We start from the raw sequence: 17,925 nt of genomic DNA, 5'->3' as shown, positions 1-17,925 counted from the left end.
TATCATATAAAACACCCCCTTTCTCTAAAATGGTTCATTCTGCTTTGCAAGGAAAAAAAGCACCAGCCAAGAAATTGAAATTCTCGTACCGAAAAGGGGAGCCATGCATCGCTTTCGTCAGCAGAGTATTTTATGCTGGGAGTTCAATTGTAACGTGTTATGTAATGTTGGCTTTGAAGCCCAAGAGGACATACCATTTAGGAAATGCGATTATATTTAACTGTTTTTTAATTAAAACCAGTTTTATACTACAGCACAATTAAGAACAAAACCTATATATTCACCTTCTAACTAGCCTTAATTATTAGTAGGCTACTATAATTAGGAAGGTAGCTTTTACCTTCCGTGCATTCTAATTTTTTAAGTATCTTTTAGTCGTTTTTGTTAATACAGATTCAAATGTATTTTAAGTTTGCTAAAACAAAATACGGTTTAGTAGATATTAAGCACCCCCTACCATCACCAGCTCAGCAAAAGTGCTCTCACAACACAAACACATCACAAGCATCAAGTTCAATTATTGAATGAGTGTACAGTGAAGACCGCACTTATTCAGGCAGCTCTGGAAAGACACAATTTGCAAGAATACTCCTTCCTGCCTCTTGAGGGCCCTTTCCCCTTCAGGACCACTACTAAAACTTATTTTTAAATGAGTAGACGAGGAGGCATTGAACTCCTCTGCTCAACCCCAAAGACCCTGTGACAGTGGCTCATTAAAATCCAGTGCTGTTCAGATCAGGGGAGATTGAGAATAAACACACTGGCATTTGAAACTTCTGTATTTGACATTATCAGCGCCACCTGTTTCATTTCCAGAACCTTCTAGAACAAATAGTGGAAGAGGAGGTGCTGTGATCCTCGGTCTGTGATGCTCAGGCGATAGGGGACAGATATGAGCTAGTTGGAGGATGTCTGTGAGCTCAGGGGGAAGAGAAACAAAGCCTAGATCAACAGGAAATGTGCTCATCAAGACATACTGGAGCACTCAGATAGCTGTCAGTGAACTGCACAAGAAGATGCTGCATGGCTGAGCATGACGGGTTTGATTTTAAATGGTGTAGGCAGCTGTAGGTTAATAGAATCGATATAGTAGCAAACATGAAAGACTCACAACATTGTGCTGGCTTAAACACGGGATACAACCATTTGTAATACCTAGAATGGTTCAATCTGCTACACAGTGGGAGTCATTTTACTATCCTTGCAACACACACATTCATGCACCAATGCACATATGCCTTAAACCTATTGCATAATTTCTGAATCATATTCTAAATAAATATGCACTACATTATATGATAATTATTTTGAACCACAATGACATCGGAAATCAGATTCCTCCCAGATGTGTTATAATGTATTGAATCGTTTTTTTAAGAGCACTGCAGTATATTTTATGTTTATTGCTCATATCCACTTAGAAAAAGTTAGGAGCTGACCTAAAACTGCCACTGAACTGGTCATTTTTTGACTTAATGAGGGTAAGGTCAAGCCAAGCATAGCATTGGTGTAATTATGGTAGCCTACACTTCAGGTCACTTATTTCCATTTCCTTTGGAGTCATCTTTGTCCCCCATGTGGTGTTTCTAGTCTATTTGGAAACACAGCCTACAGTGCATCCAGAAAGTATTCACAGCGCTTCACTTTTTCCACATTTTGTTATGTTACAGCCTTATTTCAAAATGGATTAAATTAATTATTGTCCTCAAAATTCTACAAACAATACCCCATAATGACAACGTGAAAGAAGTTTGTTTGAAATCTTTGCAAATTTATATAAAAAAAGCACATGTACATAAGTATTCACAGCCTTTGCCATGACACTAAAAATTGAGCTCAGGTGCATCCTGTTTACACTGATCATCCTTGAGATGTTTCTACAACTTGACTGGAGTCCACCTGTGGTAAATTCAGTTGATTGGACATGATTTGGAAAGGCACACACCTGTCTATATAAGGTCCCACAGTTAACAGTGCATGTCAGAGCACAAACCAAGCCATGAAGCACAAGGAATTGTCTGTAGACCTCTGAGACAGGATTGTATTGAGGCACAGATCTGGGGAAGGGTACAGAAAAATGTCTGCAGCATTGAAAGTCCCAATGAGCACAGTGGGCTCCATCATCCATAAATGGAAGAAGTTTAGAACCACCAGGACTCTTCCTAGAGCTGGCTGCCGGCCAAACTGAGCGATCGGGGGAGAAGGGCCTTAGTCAGGGAGGTGACCAAGAACCTGATGGTGACTCTGACAGAGCCCCAGCGTGTCTCTGTGGAGAGAGGAGAACCTTCCAGAAGAACAACCATCTCTGCAGCACTCCACCAATCAGGCCTGTATCGTAGAGTGGCCAGACCGAAGCCACTCCTCAGTAAAAAGCACATGACGGTTCGCCTGGAGTTTGCCAAAAGGCACCTGAAGGACTCTCGGACCATAACAAACAAAATTCTCTGGTCTGATGGAACAAAGATTGAACTCTTGTCTGGAGGAAACCAGGCACCGCTCATCACCTGGCCAATACCATCCCTACAGTGAAGCATGGTGGTGGCAGCATCATGCTGTGGGGATGTTGTTTAGTGACAGGAACTGGGAGAGTAGTTGGGATCAAGGGAAAGATGAATGCAGCAATGTACAGAGACATCCTTGATGAAAACCTGCTCCAGAGTGCTATGGACCTCAGACTGGGGTGAAGGTTCATCTTCCAACAGGACAACGACCCTAAGCACACAGCCAAGATAACAAAGGAGTGGCTACAGGACAACTCTGTGAATGTCCTTGAGTGGCCCAGCCAGAGCCCAGACTTGAACCTGTTTGAACATCTCTGGAGAGATCTGAAAATGGCTGTGCACCGACGCTCCCCATCCAACCTGATGGAGCTTGAGAGGTCCTGCAAAGAAGAATGGGAGAAACTGCCCACAAATAGGTGTGCCAAGCTTGTAGCATCATCCTCAAAAAGACTTGAGGCTGTAATTGGTGCCAAAGGTGCTTCAACAAAGTATTGAGCAAAGGCTGTGAATACTTGTATACATTTTTTTTTTTTTTTTTTTTTCCCTTCCTTTCTCCTTCCCTCCCCAATACATTTGCAAAGATTTCAAACTTCTTTCACGTTGTCATTATGGGGTATTGTTTGTAGAATTTTGAGGAAAATAATGAATTTAATCCATTTTGGAATAAGGCTGTAACATAACAAAATGTAGACAAAGGGAAGCGCTGTGAATACTTTCTGGATGCACTGTATGTGCTGTAAATCTCATTCAGTTGTTTGCTGCCCACAGCCCTGTTACAACAACTAGTTAACCCCATCTTTCCTCACTCATCCTTACACTTGGAAGTAAAATGAAAACTGCAATTTGAAGGTATTGCTTTGTACCCTTTTGTATTCTGTGCTTATACATCTCATAACCAAAGACATACAATAAATACAAATGCACGCTCACACATATGCACAACCACAAAAGCACTGCACTCATGGCAAAGAGCTGAACAATTCTTGTTCTCTTTCAAGCACAATTTTAACAATACTGCCCCCCATTCCAAGATCGTGTTTGACTTCCCGTATTGCTGGAAAGTGATTATTTGTTTGGTTTCTAATGCTCTGGATGATTGTTCCCAGAGTGGTTCCCATCCCATCAGCCACCTCTTTTGGCATGGATTCTAGTAAGCAAATGCACTCTGGCTGGGCTCACAACCAGAAGGAAAGAGAGTCTTTTGATAAAAGCAATACTCAGGCTACTGCAGCACCACTGTACCTTTCTAATGGAGCTCCCCAGCCTCAGGGCAAAAGACTCAAGTATCTTTATAAACACAAATGACCATTAAGATTCAGTGCTTAGAATGGAGTGGAAATTAGATCTATAAAGTGCTACTCCATCATAATAAAATCCATCACATATACATTTTACATGCAATGCTTATATATGAAATAAAAATATATGTATTATAATTATTATTATACCACTGGTATAACGTCACTATAGTAAATATTTAGAGTTGAGCTAGTTTTCTAAACATTTGTTTTAAGATACCGGTTCCAGTACCAGTTTAACTTGTTTCTTTTCCGGGTGAAGTGTTATCATTGCATTTCTACATTGGTATTTAAGTATCTTTAAAATAATGTTTTTCTTTTGTAACAACAATATTCATCAAATGCAAAAGCAATGTATCTTTAAGTACAAGATTTGCAATCAAGAATAGCCATTCTTTACCTGTTCATTGTAAATACATCAGTAAATACACAAAAAGAAACAAACATCAAATACAATTATTAATCAAACGTAATTAGTGTTAATTTTAATCATAAGTAAGTGGTAAGTGGTTTTACTTTTTTATCTGGCCAAGTCAATTTACTGGCCTGCGTCTTTACATTGTCCGTTGGAGCTGGAGGCCCTTATACTTACCGGCAGAGAAGGCAGGCAATGGTAGGATATACTTCTCTCTTCTTAATTAGTAATGTATTAAAGTGATTTCAGCCTATGGACTGCGATAGTATGTTAACGTGCACCTTCTTTTTTTCTTTTGTAAACCGCAAATATAAGTCACATGCTCTGCGGTTCAAATACTTCTGGTTCAGCAACTGGCAGGATTAAACATGAACTTTGAGTCGCAGCAGTGGGGGCAAAGGGGTGGGAAGGGGAGGCAAGGGATGCGGGCGAGTTTCGCTTCTTCACGTAGAAGGAGCTTCGCTTGAAAAGGCTCTGCGGAATTGGGAGCTGTGAATACGATTTACTCTGCAGAAGGACTGGAAGTTGGATTTAAAAAATGTGATTAAGGCATTTCCTCATCTTGAATTGAACAGAAAAGCAACGAGTTAAGATAAAGTGGAGAAGCGGCGGTTTGCATGCGGCAGCCACCACAGAAACCGAACAGGTGAAGGAGGAACACCAGTGAGTTGTGCTGTAGTGTGTATATATATATATAGTGTATATATATTTCCAGAATTTTTATATATATATAAAAAAAAAAATCTGGAAAGCGAACAAAGGACACATTATTATTATTATTATTATTATTATTATTATTATTATTATGTCAGTGAAAATGTGTTATTCTGTTTGTAATGGGGCACAACGTAGTTAAAACTATATATAGACATCAGATTTCGTTATTTATTTCACGCCTGCAACGGAAACATGATATTGCTGTAGCCTACTTGTAAAAGGGGAACCACGCTTATATGGGTGGTGCTCTTTAATGGGTTTTTTTTAAGAACAGAAACTTCAAGATCATAGTGTCAGATGTGGTTTATTGCTTCAATGCAGCATTTTAGAAAGGCGATATAGTTCAATCTTTAGTGTACGTGATTGCTATACCGTTGCTGAAGGAAATCAGTAGTATTTTATATTTCTAAACATGTATGTATGTGTTCATTTACATTGGTTTACTTTGTTTTACTATTGTGGAAAATGCAACATGGCTGGTGAAACTTACTGATTCTGGTTTCTTTCTTTCCAGAATTGAAGAAGTGAAAAAACAAAGTCTAGTATGGGACTGTAAATACTCTGGTGTGGGGGATGAGAATTGCCATATTTGGGATTTGAATTGCTCTTATCAGACAGACGCATCGGAACCAGGCAGAGCAGGATACACTGTCCGGCATGTATGACAGCGCTGGCATCCCCGACCCGGCCGATACAATCAGCCCAGGCGCTCATTTATATTCCCCGTTGTTGCAGGAGGAGGAGGAGGAGGAGGAGGAGGAATGTGGACGCGATGCCGAAAATGCCAGAGACTCTCAGGTCTCAGCCAATGCCCAGCCGCCGGGGGCATTCAATGCCAGCCGCTCCGAGCGCCCGGCCAGGTTGGCTGCCCCGGCGCTGCCCGGCGCTCTGTACGCCTCGGCGCGCAGGTCTAAGCTGCAGAGGCAACAGGAGGTGAGTGAGAGCGGCGCTGCCCTCCTGTCCGTGTCGCAGAAGCTGCTGGGGGAGGCATCAGAAAAGGGCTCTCTCACCCCCGCCATGAGGAAGAAATACTTAAAAGAGCTGCTGCTGAACAACGGTCTGCACACTGGGCTGGGCAGCATACTGCTCTCTTCCCAGACCTGCAGCGTGTCCAGAGAGTCCGACCCCGATGCGCTGCAGCCCAACGCCGAGGACAGTACCGCCCAGAACCTGTGGGCTCTGGACCCCCTGGAGCACGCCTGGATGTTGTCGGTGGTGGACGGGAATTTTGAAACCATCGTGGAGTTTCTCTCCGAAGACCCGACGTTGCTGACCAAAAGGGACTTTGTCACGGGGTTCACGGCCATCCACTGGCTAGCCAAGCACGGTAAGGATGAGACTCTGATCAAGATCATGAGATACGCCGAAAGTCAGGGGTTTCCAGTCAATGTTAACCTGAAAGCCAGTGGTGGGCTCACCCCTCTCCACGTAGCTGCCATGCACGGGCAGAACATGGTTGTAAAGATCCTGGTGGGCGCCTTCAGTGCCAGTGTGGAAGCCATGGACTACAGTGGTCGGAGGGCTTGGCAGTATCTCAGAGCAGACGCCACAGTAGAGATGAAGGAGCTGCTTGGTGCTATGGACGATGAGGGTAGTGGTGTTGGACACCACAATGTGAATAACAACAGCACCGGCGGGGAGCACCTGTCCAGCCACACTGCCACTATGGGGCAGGACCAAGTGGACAGTCCAGCGCATCCCAGGTTCAGGTTCTCATCTCTCAAGAGGTTCTTCTCCCCTCTGTTTTCATTTGCTAGCAGGGACAGGAACCAGTCCGTGGAATAGGGGGAATAAGATCACATTTTTCCACTGTAAATCAAAATAGATGTGAAGATCTTTCTGAATCTAAAGGAAGGGTACATTGACCCCAAAAAGAGGGAGCCTCTGAAGTGGTTATTATTATACACAATCGAGGGTAATGTTGGTATGTATTATATATATATCCCTATCAATATATACTGTATATACATACATTCCTAGTATATTAATATTTGAGTGTAGCCTGCTATATTCTTATTATGTTGTGTGAAAACAGTTCAGGATGAAGGAGGGATATGTGTCTGCATTTCATTTCGTTTTTGAGTGATCAAACTATGCCATTTTGTAATTATTAGAATTATCAGTAGTGTTTTGGTTTATATGGTAATGATTGTAAGTTAACCATTTCGTGTTATTTTTTACATTTGATGTTCAAGACTATGAAATGCACTTTATTGTTACACCAAATATAGTTTTGTACATTTGACTCTAGACTTGTTTATTCTCTGCCTGCTTTTCAACCTGGGTGTTTGTCTGGGGGGGGGGGGTACTGGTGCAGTTGACATAGTTTAGACCACTGCATTCCTGCAGCACTGACCTGTTTTAGAAATCCCTGTTCCAGAGACAGAACCACAGATAGTGTACAGAGCCTTGCCTTTTCCTTTCCAGTAAAGCCATGACCACTTTGTATTGACTCAGATTTGCATAGTTGAATGCTCACAATTATTTCACTATCCACACTTTTTTTTTCAACTTCAGAATTCCATAAAGGGATGAACTTACTGCCCCGTCTCTTTTTAGACTGTTTAACACAGGAACAACAGCCAAAGAAGAAAGCCCATATACCTTTTTCTGTTTCTAAAGTTTTTTTTGTTAGTTTTTTTCTGGTTCCTGTTGTTACATTTATGCCTCGACACATGCCTGCCAATCAACATCAAATTGTGAAAGGGGAACATGAATAGGCCATGTTGAAAGGAAGTTTCACAAGGTCAAGGGAAAAACAAGATAGCTGCAGTTTTGTGATTTTACTTTAACATTGTCTTGATATGCTTTCAATCCTGCTTTAAACCAATCTAAACACTTTAAAGCTCATTAGAGTATATCCAACAGACTGAAGTTTAAAAATCAGATAGAGGGTAAGATATAAATGCCATTAAGTGTGTCATGGTATTGATTTAATATATTGTTCAGCTTCAGACAAAATCACTATACAATCTACATTCAGTCTTAATAGTCATGGAAAAAAAAAAGTCAATAGAACCAAAAGTGAACACTAGAATGATGGCTTACACACCTGAATCAGTTATCGAAGAAGCAACTCAAAGATTAGGAACACACAATTGCAAATGTAGGATTTGTTATGGTTCCTTTTTAAATGATCTTGCATTGAAGAGTCCCCATTCCCACACACTGCCTTGGACTAGCCCTCCCTCTGGTGGATCTGCAGCAGAATTTCTGACACAGCTGCTGTTAATCTAGATTTCTCTAAAGCACGCATATTTAGATTCCCAGGACACTGTCAAGAGGACATAAGTATGTGGTCCACAAACAAACAGAAATAAAGTCCAGAAACCTGGAAAGTATCCAAACTTCAAATGAAAAAGCAGGTCACATGCATGAACAATTCCTGCAGAACCCAAGATTGAAATTGAAACTAAACTAATTCAAGCAGGCATGCTTTAATGCATTACCTACACACCATAAACAAAATCTTAATTAATCTTAACATGGACAAAAAAACTAAAACAATTAACCTTATACCTAAATCATACTTTATTCTGAATTGTGATTCATTGGAGAGCAGAAAAGACTAACTTTTAACAATATTCCACCATATAGCAGCAGGTTACTGGCCACATTTTAAGACCAAATAGCCTGAACCCAATCCCTAGCCAACAGCAACATTTCAAGCTAGGCCCATATCTACACCCAACTCAGTTAAAGCAGGAGAAAAACAAGCCTAACCTTAATGAAAGCTTAAGTTTACTGTGGAGTCTAACCCTAACCTGGGACAAAAATATAACCGATTTTAAATTTTAACTTCATATCCATGAAAAGAAGAAATTACTCAATATTGCTCTCGAAACCAGAAATGTAACAAAGAAACTTTCTATATATAGTCCCTATTAGAATCATTACTTAATCACTTCATATTTTCCTTTTCTTCTACAGTAAACTACTTAAATTTACAAATTGTCAATTAGATAAATAAGCCTAACACTTATGAATCGAATTGTGATGCCACATTGCAGAGCATAAATTAGATTTCAACCTAACCTTTCAAATGATTTCTAACTTACATTCCCCATTTTAAAGGCAAAGTTAAAACCAAAATTTCCAACTTGGCCCATACAAATCTCTAACCAATTCTGTTATCAGAAGAAAAGCAACCCTTACCTGAAAGAAAGACTGTTTGTACAAAGATGGTTAGAGTGTACAAGTGCAAGTTTGTCTTACATTTCTGAGGCCTACTAAGCCAATACCACTCCTTCCAAATGTTTCTCTCTCCCAGACTGTTCTTAAAAGCTCAAACCTCCCAAGTATGATAAAAACTAAAAAGGTTAAGGGATGGATGCATTTTCACACCCACTTACCCTAAATCCCAGTTTCAGTTCATGGTTTGTGAAGGGGTGCTTAAAATCATTGCTGATCTCATTCTTTAAGCCTTTCTAGAGAACACTGAAGATTGCCACTGCCATTCTCCATGCCAGTCTGAGAGCATTTGCCCATTTGTTCAAATCAATACTGAAACCACATGGAATTTAACTTGGAACATTTCTAGTAATGTATTATCTGAACATCAGGAACACTATTTTCAATTTCTAAAAATGACAAGATGAACCTTTAAGAATTTTGAAATCCATTTGGCAACAGTACAATAAAAATGTACGGTAAAAAATAAAGCAGAGTACATCATGCTTTCATCAGATTACAAAGCTTAATTTATAATCTTGCATGCAACAGCTGCTCCACCTTGTAGAGTGCCTTTAAAACCTGAAAATGAAAACCAGTTATTCCAAAGCACTGCAAAACAAACTACACATTTTTGTTTCTTCACCGGGTCTCATTTTTATTGCACACATATGAAAATATGCAAAGTATCTGTACAATTAGATGTGTTCCACTGGAGATGGCATGTGTTCTTGGGGATTCCCAGGAGTCTGCGTAGAGAAGAACTGTGGTGGCTGATGTGAAGAAGCAAACTGCCGAGTTTACAAGCCCAGCTTGGTTCTCCTCCAGTGTCTCCTCTTGGAGTTGTACCTTGGCAAAAGGAAAAACTGCTTTAAAATCTCACTCTTCTCACTGGAAGCCTGCTCAAAGCAACCTATTTTCACAATATTTAAACAGTTTTACTGCTGTGGTCCACACACAATCCAAAAAGCAAAACAAACCATAAGCTTGATGTGTCCGTAAGAGTGGCACTACTCATTCACAGTCCTGCAGAGATCCATCTCAAACTAATTAACAATAAACTTGAAAAGCAGGAGTGAAAACAGCACAGTCTCAATTCTGCTCCTTTCTGAGAGTAGGACAATGTGCCATTTAATGACTGAAGCCTGTTGCTTTGGATACCAAATATTGAAATCAGAACATTTCTCCTTCAAAAAGAACCACTTCACACAGTACTAGGCCATGTATCTGCCACAAAGAAACTCCACCACCGGAGAAATGGTGGAGCCATAGGACATCACAGCAGAGCCTCAATCTCAGCAGGTTAATGGCAGTACTCCCACAGAATGAAGCACTGTAATTGCAGCCTGCTTTAAAAAGAGCCTAGTGGGAAAAGAACAGCCAAACTGCCACACTGTGGGCATTAAGTTTCCCCTGTTCCTTCCAACACATTTTTTCACATCTGTACATCGTGATACACGCTGCAGTCACTGGAATACCAAGGTGCTTTACTACATCTATTGACAGGACTAAGACATCAACTGGTCCGAGGCTTACCTGATCTTGTTGCCAGTCTTCATGCGGATCCACTGCGGGATGGGCCTGTTCTGCTTCTGCTTCTTAGCGAGGAAGCGCTTGATCCTGAAGGTCTTGTGTGATGACTGCAACACAGACAGGGGGCCACCGTTAACCAACCCAGCCGAGTAGGAAGCGCCAATTCAGGCCCTCAGGTCAACACAACGTATACGGTTCTAGTATGTATGCGTTTGCACTCACTCTCGCAACAGAATATCTATAATTTTGCATTCAAATACATACGTCTCAAAGCATCGTTTGTGTAAGACGCATTGGCGACATAACTGCGGAAGTGAACCGCTCGCAAAATGACCTCTTACTGAAATATAGGCGACGTGCATCTCGGTACTCAACCCATGAGAAACCCGCTACATGTGCGCCCTGCTCTGCGGGACTGCAGATCCACTGTCCGTTTTAAAATCAAACTCTTTTAACAGCAGACGATTTCATTTACACGAGTATCAGTCTACACTTAAATCGGTATAAAACTCAAAATTACACCCAGGAAAATGCATTACGTGCTTACCAGGTTTATTTCCCCAAACTTCAACACCACGACATTGCTATAATGCGAAATCAAATGTTACAATGTAATGTTGTATTTCCTCAAAATAAAGGCGTAATGAAATCGCCTTTAAAACTACCATAGCTAAAAGCAGGGAGTCACTACACCGGTAACATCCACCCTCCTAGCTTTTATTTTCAATTTCTACTACAATATAAGCATCACCGGAAAGGTAAATGCTTGTATTTTATGTTTACACGGTCGATGGGCTATTTTATGCTCGCATTAAAAGGGATGTTTAATGATATTTTCTTACCATTGTGAATCCACAACCCTATCACCACAATGGCGGTTCAGAAAGAGAGGGAACTCTGGGAAAGGGCAAAGGTTACAGGCTGGCTTTGGCTGGAGGAGGGGCTTCCAGCTCAGCGCCCTCCAGCGGATCCACTTAAACATTACAAACCACATGAGATGAGTCAATGTAAAGCAGTTTGAGAATACAGATTACAGTGAAAAAAACAGGATAATTAATTTAAAATCCTTGTAGTGTATGGATAAATGTATATTTGGTCAATCTCTACGAAAGTGTATTTCATACGTTCAGCTATATAATAATCAACACAGTATATTACTTATGTATCATTCAATTGTCAGAATATAAACCTTAGTCCAATATGATAGTATCCTGTATACAAAGTGCACTGTATGCTCATACAATCACCCAGTATACTTTAAAAATGATCATAACTCTTCAGATCATTTTGGATGATTCTTAAATAATAAGAAAATGGGCTGAGGATTGCCACAGGATGTAGCAAAATGCAATTAAAAAACAAAAGTGTTACTCTCCTTAAATAAAATAAATGTAATTGCACAGTGACAGTGAAGGAGAAACTCCATATCAGTAAGCCTTTGGAATTCATATATTCACTTAAAAACTAATTTAGAACATAAAAACCTTAATTACTGTAATGAGAAACATTAATTATATTTAAATAGTCTAATTAAATTGTGACTCTGATCATTCCTCAACTAGTTTGGTGGTTAGTGTTCCCTAATGTTTTGTGTCATATGTCTGAAACAGGTTCCTAATGTTTATTACAACAGAAAGCCTCCCAAGTACAAATCTGGGCAGAATCTTATGATAAATTATCATTTTTACATAGATTTGTATTATTGTAAATACACAGGTTAACTGAATTTATCTGTAAAAGGATTGAATACTAAAATAAAAAGACTGCAAATTAAAATTAATTATAGATTATTTTCTACCTTGAAAATATAGAAGTATATGCATTTTCAAGAGAATGAAAAGTGCATATAAGAAATGGAACTAAGTGTAGGCAACATTTCAAAACAAAAGAGGAAATGTGAAGCAATGTGCCAATAAACACTGAATTTTCTCCATAGAGCAATTTTATTTAATGATGATAACATTCAGATGAAGAACACATCTCACATGCGCAAATGTGCAAGGCCACTGGGGGGAAGAGAGCCGAACCAGCCATGGATAATCTTGAGGGACAGCTGTATGAGGAGGTGACTGAATATGAGCAGTCCAATCTCAGAAGCGTGGTCACTCATCCCGAATAAATCCACAGAAAACCAAAAAATAAACTGAATTATGCATGTTTAATTTTTAACATCAAAGTAATTTCAAATAAAAAGTAAACTGAGAAGCGAAACAGATAACATTCATGCTTTGGAATCCTTTTAATAATGAGAAACATTACTCGAAATTATAGTATGGGGGTCAGGGGAGTTGAGTCAGGAACACAAGCCCAGATAGGAAAGTCAAGGATATTGAAAGCAGGTTTCTTATTTTGTTAAATGCTGAACATTTTCTGTGCATCTCCTCAGAGGAGAGTGTATATGTCTGAACTGCCTTCTCAGTACAGTGTATGAACTGCCATGCTGTTCTGTGGTACAGCATCATTGGCTCTGTGCCTCTTAAGGTCACTTTAGGTTCACTTGGTCCTGCATGCTTTGGCTTTTCATATGGCGCCCCCAGCCGAGCTCTTAACATTCAGAGTGAAGCCTCGCTTGTTTCTCAAACAGGACTAATGGGGGCTCCCTCAGGCACTAGAAGGCAACTGAACTGAAAAGCAACACGGTCGGTCTTTGCTCGGTGACGGGAGGTGAGGAGCGGGCCTGTTCAGGCAGTGCTGTGAACCGAGGTCCACTGATAAACTGCCCTGGTCAGAGCAAACCCCCCTCCCATCTCTCCCTCCTCTGCCTCCTCCTCCTCCTCCATCATCTTCTCACTCCTCTCCTTTCTCTTGGGCACTCTTGGTCTCGCTCTCAGCCTTCCTCTCTCCGGTCGGTGGGTCTGTTGTCCGGATACGACTCCTGGCCCCAGGCTGGTACAGCTGTATGGCTGGCCGATCCTGTACCATAAAAAACAGAGTCAAGGAGGGAGAAACACCTAGAGAAAGAGGTTGTTTTTTAATGCAATGGTCTGGCCTACACCTTCAGCCAAGGCATAGATATGTAAAAGAACAGTTAAAACATGACACTGTGCTACACACTGTAGTTTGGCTTTATGGTACAAACAAGGGAAGAATCATAAGCTTAATGCAAAGAATTGTAAGATATAACCACATCATAGAAGAATGAAGACAAGAAAGCAACAAACTGAGCTGCCAGCATATCAAGGAATACAGATTAACCCAAAGCAAAACCTATGTTGAATAATTTATTAACTACATTGTTCAGGCCAAGACTAATCATCAATTTGTTCCAACGGAGGCTTCAGCTATGAACCGTTTGGCATGTACACACCTTGTTCCTCAGGCGGTCCCTCTTTGTGGGCTCATCTTTCTTGTCATCTTTGGTGGCTCTTTCGGGCTTGTCACTATTCACAGTAGAATCCGCAGCGTTCTCACTCTTCTTCTTCTCCCAGGTGTGATCCTTTTCCTTCTTGCCGTCCTCGTCTCGTCGGCGGTATGTGTTCTCCACTTCGTGGCGATCCCTCCTCCTCCGCCGCTCCTCATCCTGCCGTCTTATGCGCTCCTTCTCTTTCTGTCGCCTGTCTCGGTCTCGGTCACGGTCCCGGTCCACATCCCGCTCTCTGTAGTCCTTACGGCCATCCTCATCTACCCTGCAAATCGCAAATTGTCCAGTGTGAGAGACCCACATGTAGAGGCCACTGGGGATCACAGAGACACATGACCCCTCTCTAAATCTCACAGCTGGGATTAGGGTGAACAGACTACAGAAGTAAACATAAATATTCCAGGATAAAATATTTCAATACCATACTCACCTAGAGGTATATGAATCTATAAATAAATAATGAATTTATACTACTGAACTTCTCCAAATTCTTGCCAGTACTCACTTCTTCCTGTCCTCGTGGATCCCACTGTTAGGACGTTTCTTTAGTTCGCCCCCCGTGAAAGCCCTCTCCTCTTTAATCTTCTCCTTCTCTGCTTTCTTCACCTTTTCTTTGGGCTTATCAGGGTCAACATCATCCCCCTTTTCTGGCTTCCTCAAGAGCTAAAAAAACAAACAGATAAAACATATACAGAACATACTTAACACTGCACAGATGTCAATGTCAATCTATTCCACTCATGATCTCCTCTGTTACCTTAATCTTTGGCTCCTCCTTTGACTTGTCCCTGTCCTTGTCGTGGTTCTTGTCTCCTCTCCTGTGTTTCTCCACTTCTTTGCGTTTCCTCCTGTCCTCTTCTCGCCATTTTCGACGTTCTTCGTCGCGTAGACGCTTGCGCTCCAGCTCTCTCCTCCGCCTCTCCTCTCGCTTCTCCTCCCTGATTCTCTGTGGCATGACAATTATTTTCAAACATACGAAGGCTGGAAAAGCCACATACACAATACAGGTTGACACACAACTGATTATATACTATAGCACAAATAGAAACACTATAGCAAAAATACCAAACATTTACCTGTTTATTTTTTAAGAAGTCCAAAAGAGGAGTCGTTTTTTTGGCTGAAAGAAAGGATAAAAAAAAAAAAAAAAAAAAACAATGCATTTGATTCCCTTTACATAAACATTGACCTGACACTGGTTGATAGCAAATTAATTTCTAAAATGTAAAACTTTCCACCAAGAAATTCCAGATTTACAGACCTACTAATTCTTTTGTCCTGGCCTCCAGTTCTTCCAGTAGCGTTTCAGGAGTAGATGTTAACTTCTCCTCATCTCCGTTGTAATTCTCCAGAAACTTCTTATAGTCTGGATCTTTTGAATACATAAAACAAGGCTTTATTGTGTAAACCTGACAACGTACTATACCAATGAACTTCATGTCTGTTGGCCAACATATCTGAGTAATGTTTTTGGTACAAAAGTTGAAGAATCGCAGTAACTTCTGATGTCCAACCATTTATTGTATTGAATATGAAATATGAAATTCTGTTTCCAGTGAAATGGAGCTTTGAATGGTACCAAATTGAAAGTGCTCTGTGTATATGGACAGAAATAACAGATGTAAAATCTGGGAATGAAATGTGTCTTTGAAACCTTTACCTTCTTCAATGGTCCCAGCTTTCGCATCTTTCTTCTTGCTCTTCTTTTTGGCAATCTTCTGAAAAGGCGCAAACTCGACAATGGCTGGGTACTCCTGACCTGTTTCAAAGAAAACCATTGCACATGTTATTGTTTTTTCCTATTAGATCTGCAATTGCACTATTTGAAAAAGAAAGCTGACTCTCACTACATCGTATTATGAAAACAGTGCATGGGTACCTCTGTTATCAATGAAGACATATCCATCAAAGCGGTCCCTGAACAGAACAATGTCTTCCTGGTTCTTGAAATTGATGTAGGCTCTGGAGAAAAGGTGTGGGTACAAGCTGCGAAGGGCAAGACAAAATAAAGACAGTAAAGACCTACACATACTGCTATACTCAATTTCACACCACAATCAGATAACCAACCCCAGGCTTCATCTTTCTTCTTAATTGGCCACATAAAAAGAAGTCAACAATGCAAAGATATTAACAAACTAATCATTTCTTCTCTGCTTTTCCTACTAATGTATGCAACACAAACAAGACCCTGTGTGCTTTGCTAGCTGAGCCTTCCCCAGCTCTGGCTGCTACCTGGTGTCATTGGCGAAAAACTCCAGGTAATCGACCTCTGGCAGGGGCTGCAGCTGCTCCTCCAGCTGCTCCTTAGTCAGACTAGGCGGAAGACGGCGAATGACAATCTGACAGAAAAACAGATTAAGTGGGGGATTAATAAAAAGCAAGGAACCCAGAACGAAAAGCTGCTGAATTATACGTATTGGTTATAATTTGACTGCGTTGTTTAGGTTTAAATCGGCTACATATACGCAGTTAACAATGTAGACATTCACTCACACAACGTAACAGGTTGTATCTTTACGCTCCGCCTGTGCCTGAACTCAAAACAAACCCCAGCATGTCTTAAATTATACATCTTTTAGTAGCTGAATCGGTTCAGACTTTGCAGACGGTAGTTAACTTGTAGTCTAAGTTAGTTTTCATTTTAAAAAGGCACGATTTAGATGGGCGATTCTGCGCAGATGTTGCGTGTGTGATGTGTATCTCTCCGCATTCAGATACTAGTTGAACTCTGTATTGACAGCTGCGCGAAATAGCCAGTTTATAAACATCAATATGAAGGCCTGCACCCTCCCACCGCTGTCTCCTACCTTTGTCATAGCCTCCCTTCTCTCTTTAGTGGCCTTATCCGGTTTCTCGTTGTCTTCGCATCTAATGTCGACTTTCTTCTCCTTGGGGCGGGCGTTTTCTTTGTCTTCTTTCATGTCTCAGAGAGGTGTAATTGTATACAGACAACAGTTCGCCCGAGAGTCCCGCTGCCAGCGTCTCTCCCAACTTTGTCTGTTTGAGATTTTTTGTGGCAACAAGCGAAGCCCTCCTCTGATTGGCCAGCGAGCGATAACTGTGCTAAAGTCACGCGATATTTCAGGGTATATTTCCGAGAGAACGAGATCTTCAATTGCACTGCCTGAGACAGGTAGTGCTGTGTGTTCATGCATGCACCTCGACTGTTGTAGGATGTCCCCCCTGCACTGCAGAACTACACAAAACCCCATGCATGAATGTTATTTAGCAACTGCAAGACAATTAAGAAAATATTTGGCACATGGTCCCGTATGACATTCAATGTCTTGTCCTTTTGTGACATCTTTAAGCTGCCTTCTGCCACACTTTGTCTTTGGCTCTTAATTGCATAACATAAATGGGTATTTAAAAACTAAATAACAACAATAATCATAAAATATACTTATATTAACTTGTATATTGACATGTATTGCTGTTGTACTACACCTACTATACTATATACTTTTAAATTATACTATTACTGATGTATACTACTTCTAAGCCTAAATTCTACTACTATCACTGATATTAATCTGAATACTACCATATAAATGATACATATCACTAATATATCATAAAAAGTACTGTCACATGCAGAGAAAATATCTTCAGATATTTTCAGAAATTCTATTTATTATTATTCTGTTCCCAAAATCACTTACTCCACCCACAACATTTGTACTAGAAATATTTTGTACCACATAACATAGGTTGCTTGAGTTTGTACCCCATATCATCCAAATATTTTGTAACCGATTTCATTTTAAATAAGTAATTAGGGAAAAGGAAGCGCGATGCTGCTACCCAAATACACTTAAAAATATTACATTAATCATTACCATTACAGCTACTACTGACCTAGGCAACAACGTGTAGCATCACTGCTTCTGACATATAGGCTACGCATAATAGCTTACACAACTATCA

The 17,925-nt window shown here is 40.6% G+C and overlaps 3 protein-coding genes and 1 non-coding gene across 6 annotated transcripts; 1 reads left to right on the top strand and 3 right to left on the bottom strand.

The window, feature by feature from the left end:
- The first annotated feature begins 4,586 nt into the window (after positions 1-4,586).
- sowahd (sosondowah ankyrin repeat domain family d) lies at positions 4,587-7,181 on the top strand. Of its 3 annotated transcripts, none has more exons than XM_066715100.1 (2): positions 4,587-4,860; positions 5,446-7,181. In XM_066715100.1, exon 2 carries the CDS (start codon positions 5,589-5,591, stop codon positions 6,714-6,716), a length of 1,128 nt encoding a protein of 375 aa, XP_066571197.1. In that variant the 5' UTR covers positions 4,587-4,860; positions 5,446-5,588; the 3' UTR covers positions 6,717-7,181. The 3 variants fall into 3 exon arrangements, with proteins under 3 accessions (XP_066571197.1, XP_066571196.1, XP_066571198.1); XM_066715099.1 differs by having other exon boundaries at positions 4,587-4,877; XM_066715101.1 differs by lacking the exon at positions 4,587-4,860 and adding an exon at positions 5,175-5,345.
- A 2,551-nt stretch (positions 7,182-9,732) lies between these two features.
- rpl39 (ribosomal protein L39) lies at positions 9,733-11,588 on the bottom strand. Its single transcript, XM_066715097.1, has 3 exons — positions 11,477-11,588; positions 10,638-10,741; positions 9,733-9,950 (listed from the first exon to the last, which is right to left on the bottom strand). Exons 1-3 carry the CDS (start codon positions 11,477-11,479, stop codon positions 9,902-9,904), a joined length of 156 nt encoding a protein of 51 aa, XP_066571194.1. The 5' UTR covers positions 11,480-11,588; the 3' UTR covers positions 9,733-9,901.
- Positions 10,321-10,454, bottom strand: LOC136762340 (small nucleolar RNA SNORA69). The gene has a single exon (XR_010820542.1). It is a non-coding gene; the product is annotated as a small nucleolar RNA SNORA69 (small nucleolar RNA).
- Positions 11,589-12,773: 1,185 nt separating the features above from the next.
- On the bottom strand, positions 12,774-17,028 carry upf3b (UPF3B regulator of nonsense mediated mRNA decay). The gene is made up of 10 exons (XM_066715096.1): positions 16,806-17,028; positions 16,231-16,337; positions 15,875-15,981; positions 15,656-15,754; positions 15,257-15,367; positions 15,072-15,115; positions 14,753-14,941; positions 14,501-14,658; positions 13,942-14,260; positions 12,774-13,547 (listed from the first exon to the last, which is right to left on the bottom strand). The coding sequence occupies exons 1-10, from the start codon at positions 16,917-16,919 to the stop codon at positions 13,422-13,424; spliced, it is 1,374 nt and encodes a 457-aa protein (XP_066571193.1). The 5' UTR covers positions 16,920-17,028; the 3' UTR covers positions 12,774-13,421.
- Between the last annotated feature and the right edge of the window lie 897 nt (positions 17,029-17,925).

Source organism: Amia ocellicauda, chromosome 10 (assembly GCF_036373705.1).
Source record: "Amia ocellicauda isolate fAmiCal2 chromosome 10, fAmiCal2.hap1, whole genome shotgun sequence".
NCBI classification, from domain to species: domain Eukaryota; kingdom Metazoa; phylum Chordata; class Actinopteri; order Amiiformes; family Amiidae; genus Amia; species Amia ocellicauda.
This window is presented reverse-complemented; position numbering and strand designations above follow the sequence as displayed.

What these genes read in the sequence shown, in the direction of transcription:
- sowahd (XM_066715100.1), top strand. Translation starts at nt 5,589, where the DNA reads ATGTATGACAGCGCTGGCATCCCCGACCCGGCCGATACAATCAGCCCA.
- rpl39 (XM_066715097.1), bottom strand. An exon ending in AAGACTGGCAACAAGATCAG is followed by an intron (nt 9,951 to 10,637) that starts GTAAGCCTCGGA and finishes CCTTTTGCCAAG; the next exon opens with GTACAACTCCAAGAGGAGAC.
- upf3b (XM_066715096.1), bottom strand. Translation starts at nt 16,919, where the DNA reads ATGAAAGAAGACAAAGAAAACGCCCGCCCCAAGGAGAAGAAAGTCGAC. An exon ending in ACTTCTTAAAAAATAAACAG is followed by an intron (nt 14,942 to 15,071) that starts GTAAATGTTTGG and finishes GTCATGCCACAG; the next exon opens with AGAATCAGGGAGGAGAAGCG. An exon ending in ATCCACGAGGACAGGAAGAA is followed by an intron (nt 14,261 to 14,500) that starts GTGAGTACTGGC and finishes TGCGATTTGCAG; the next exon opens with GGTAGATGAGGATGGCCGTA.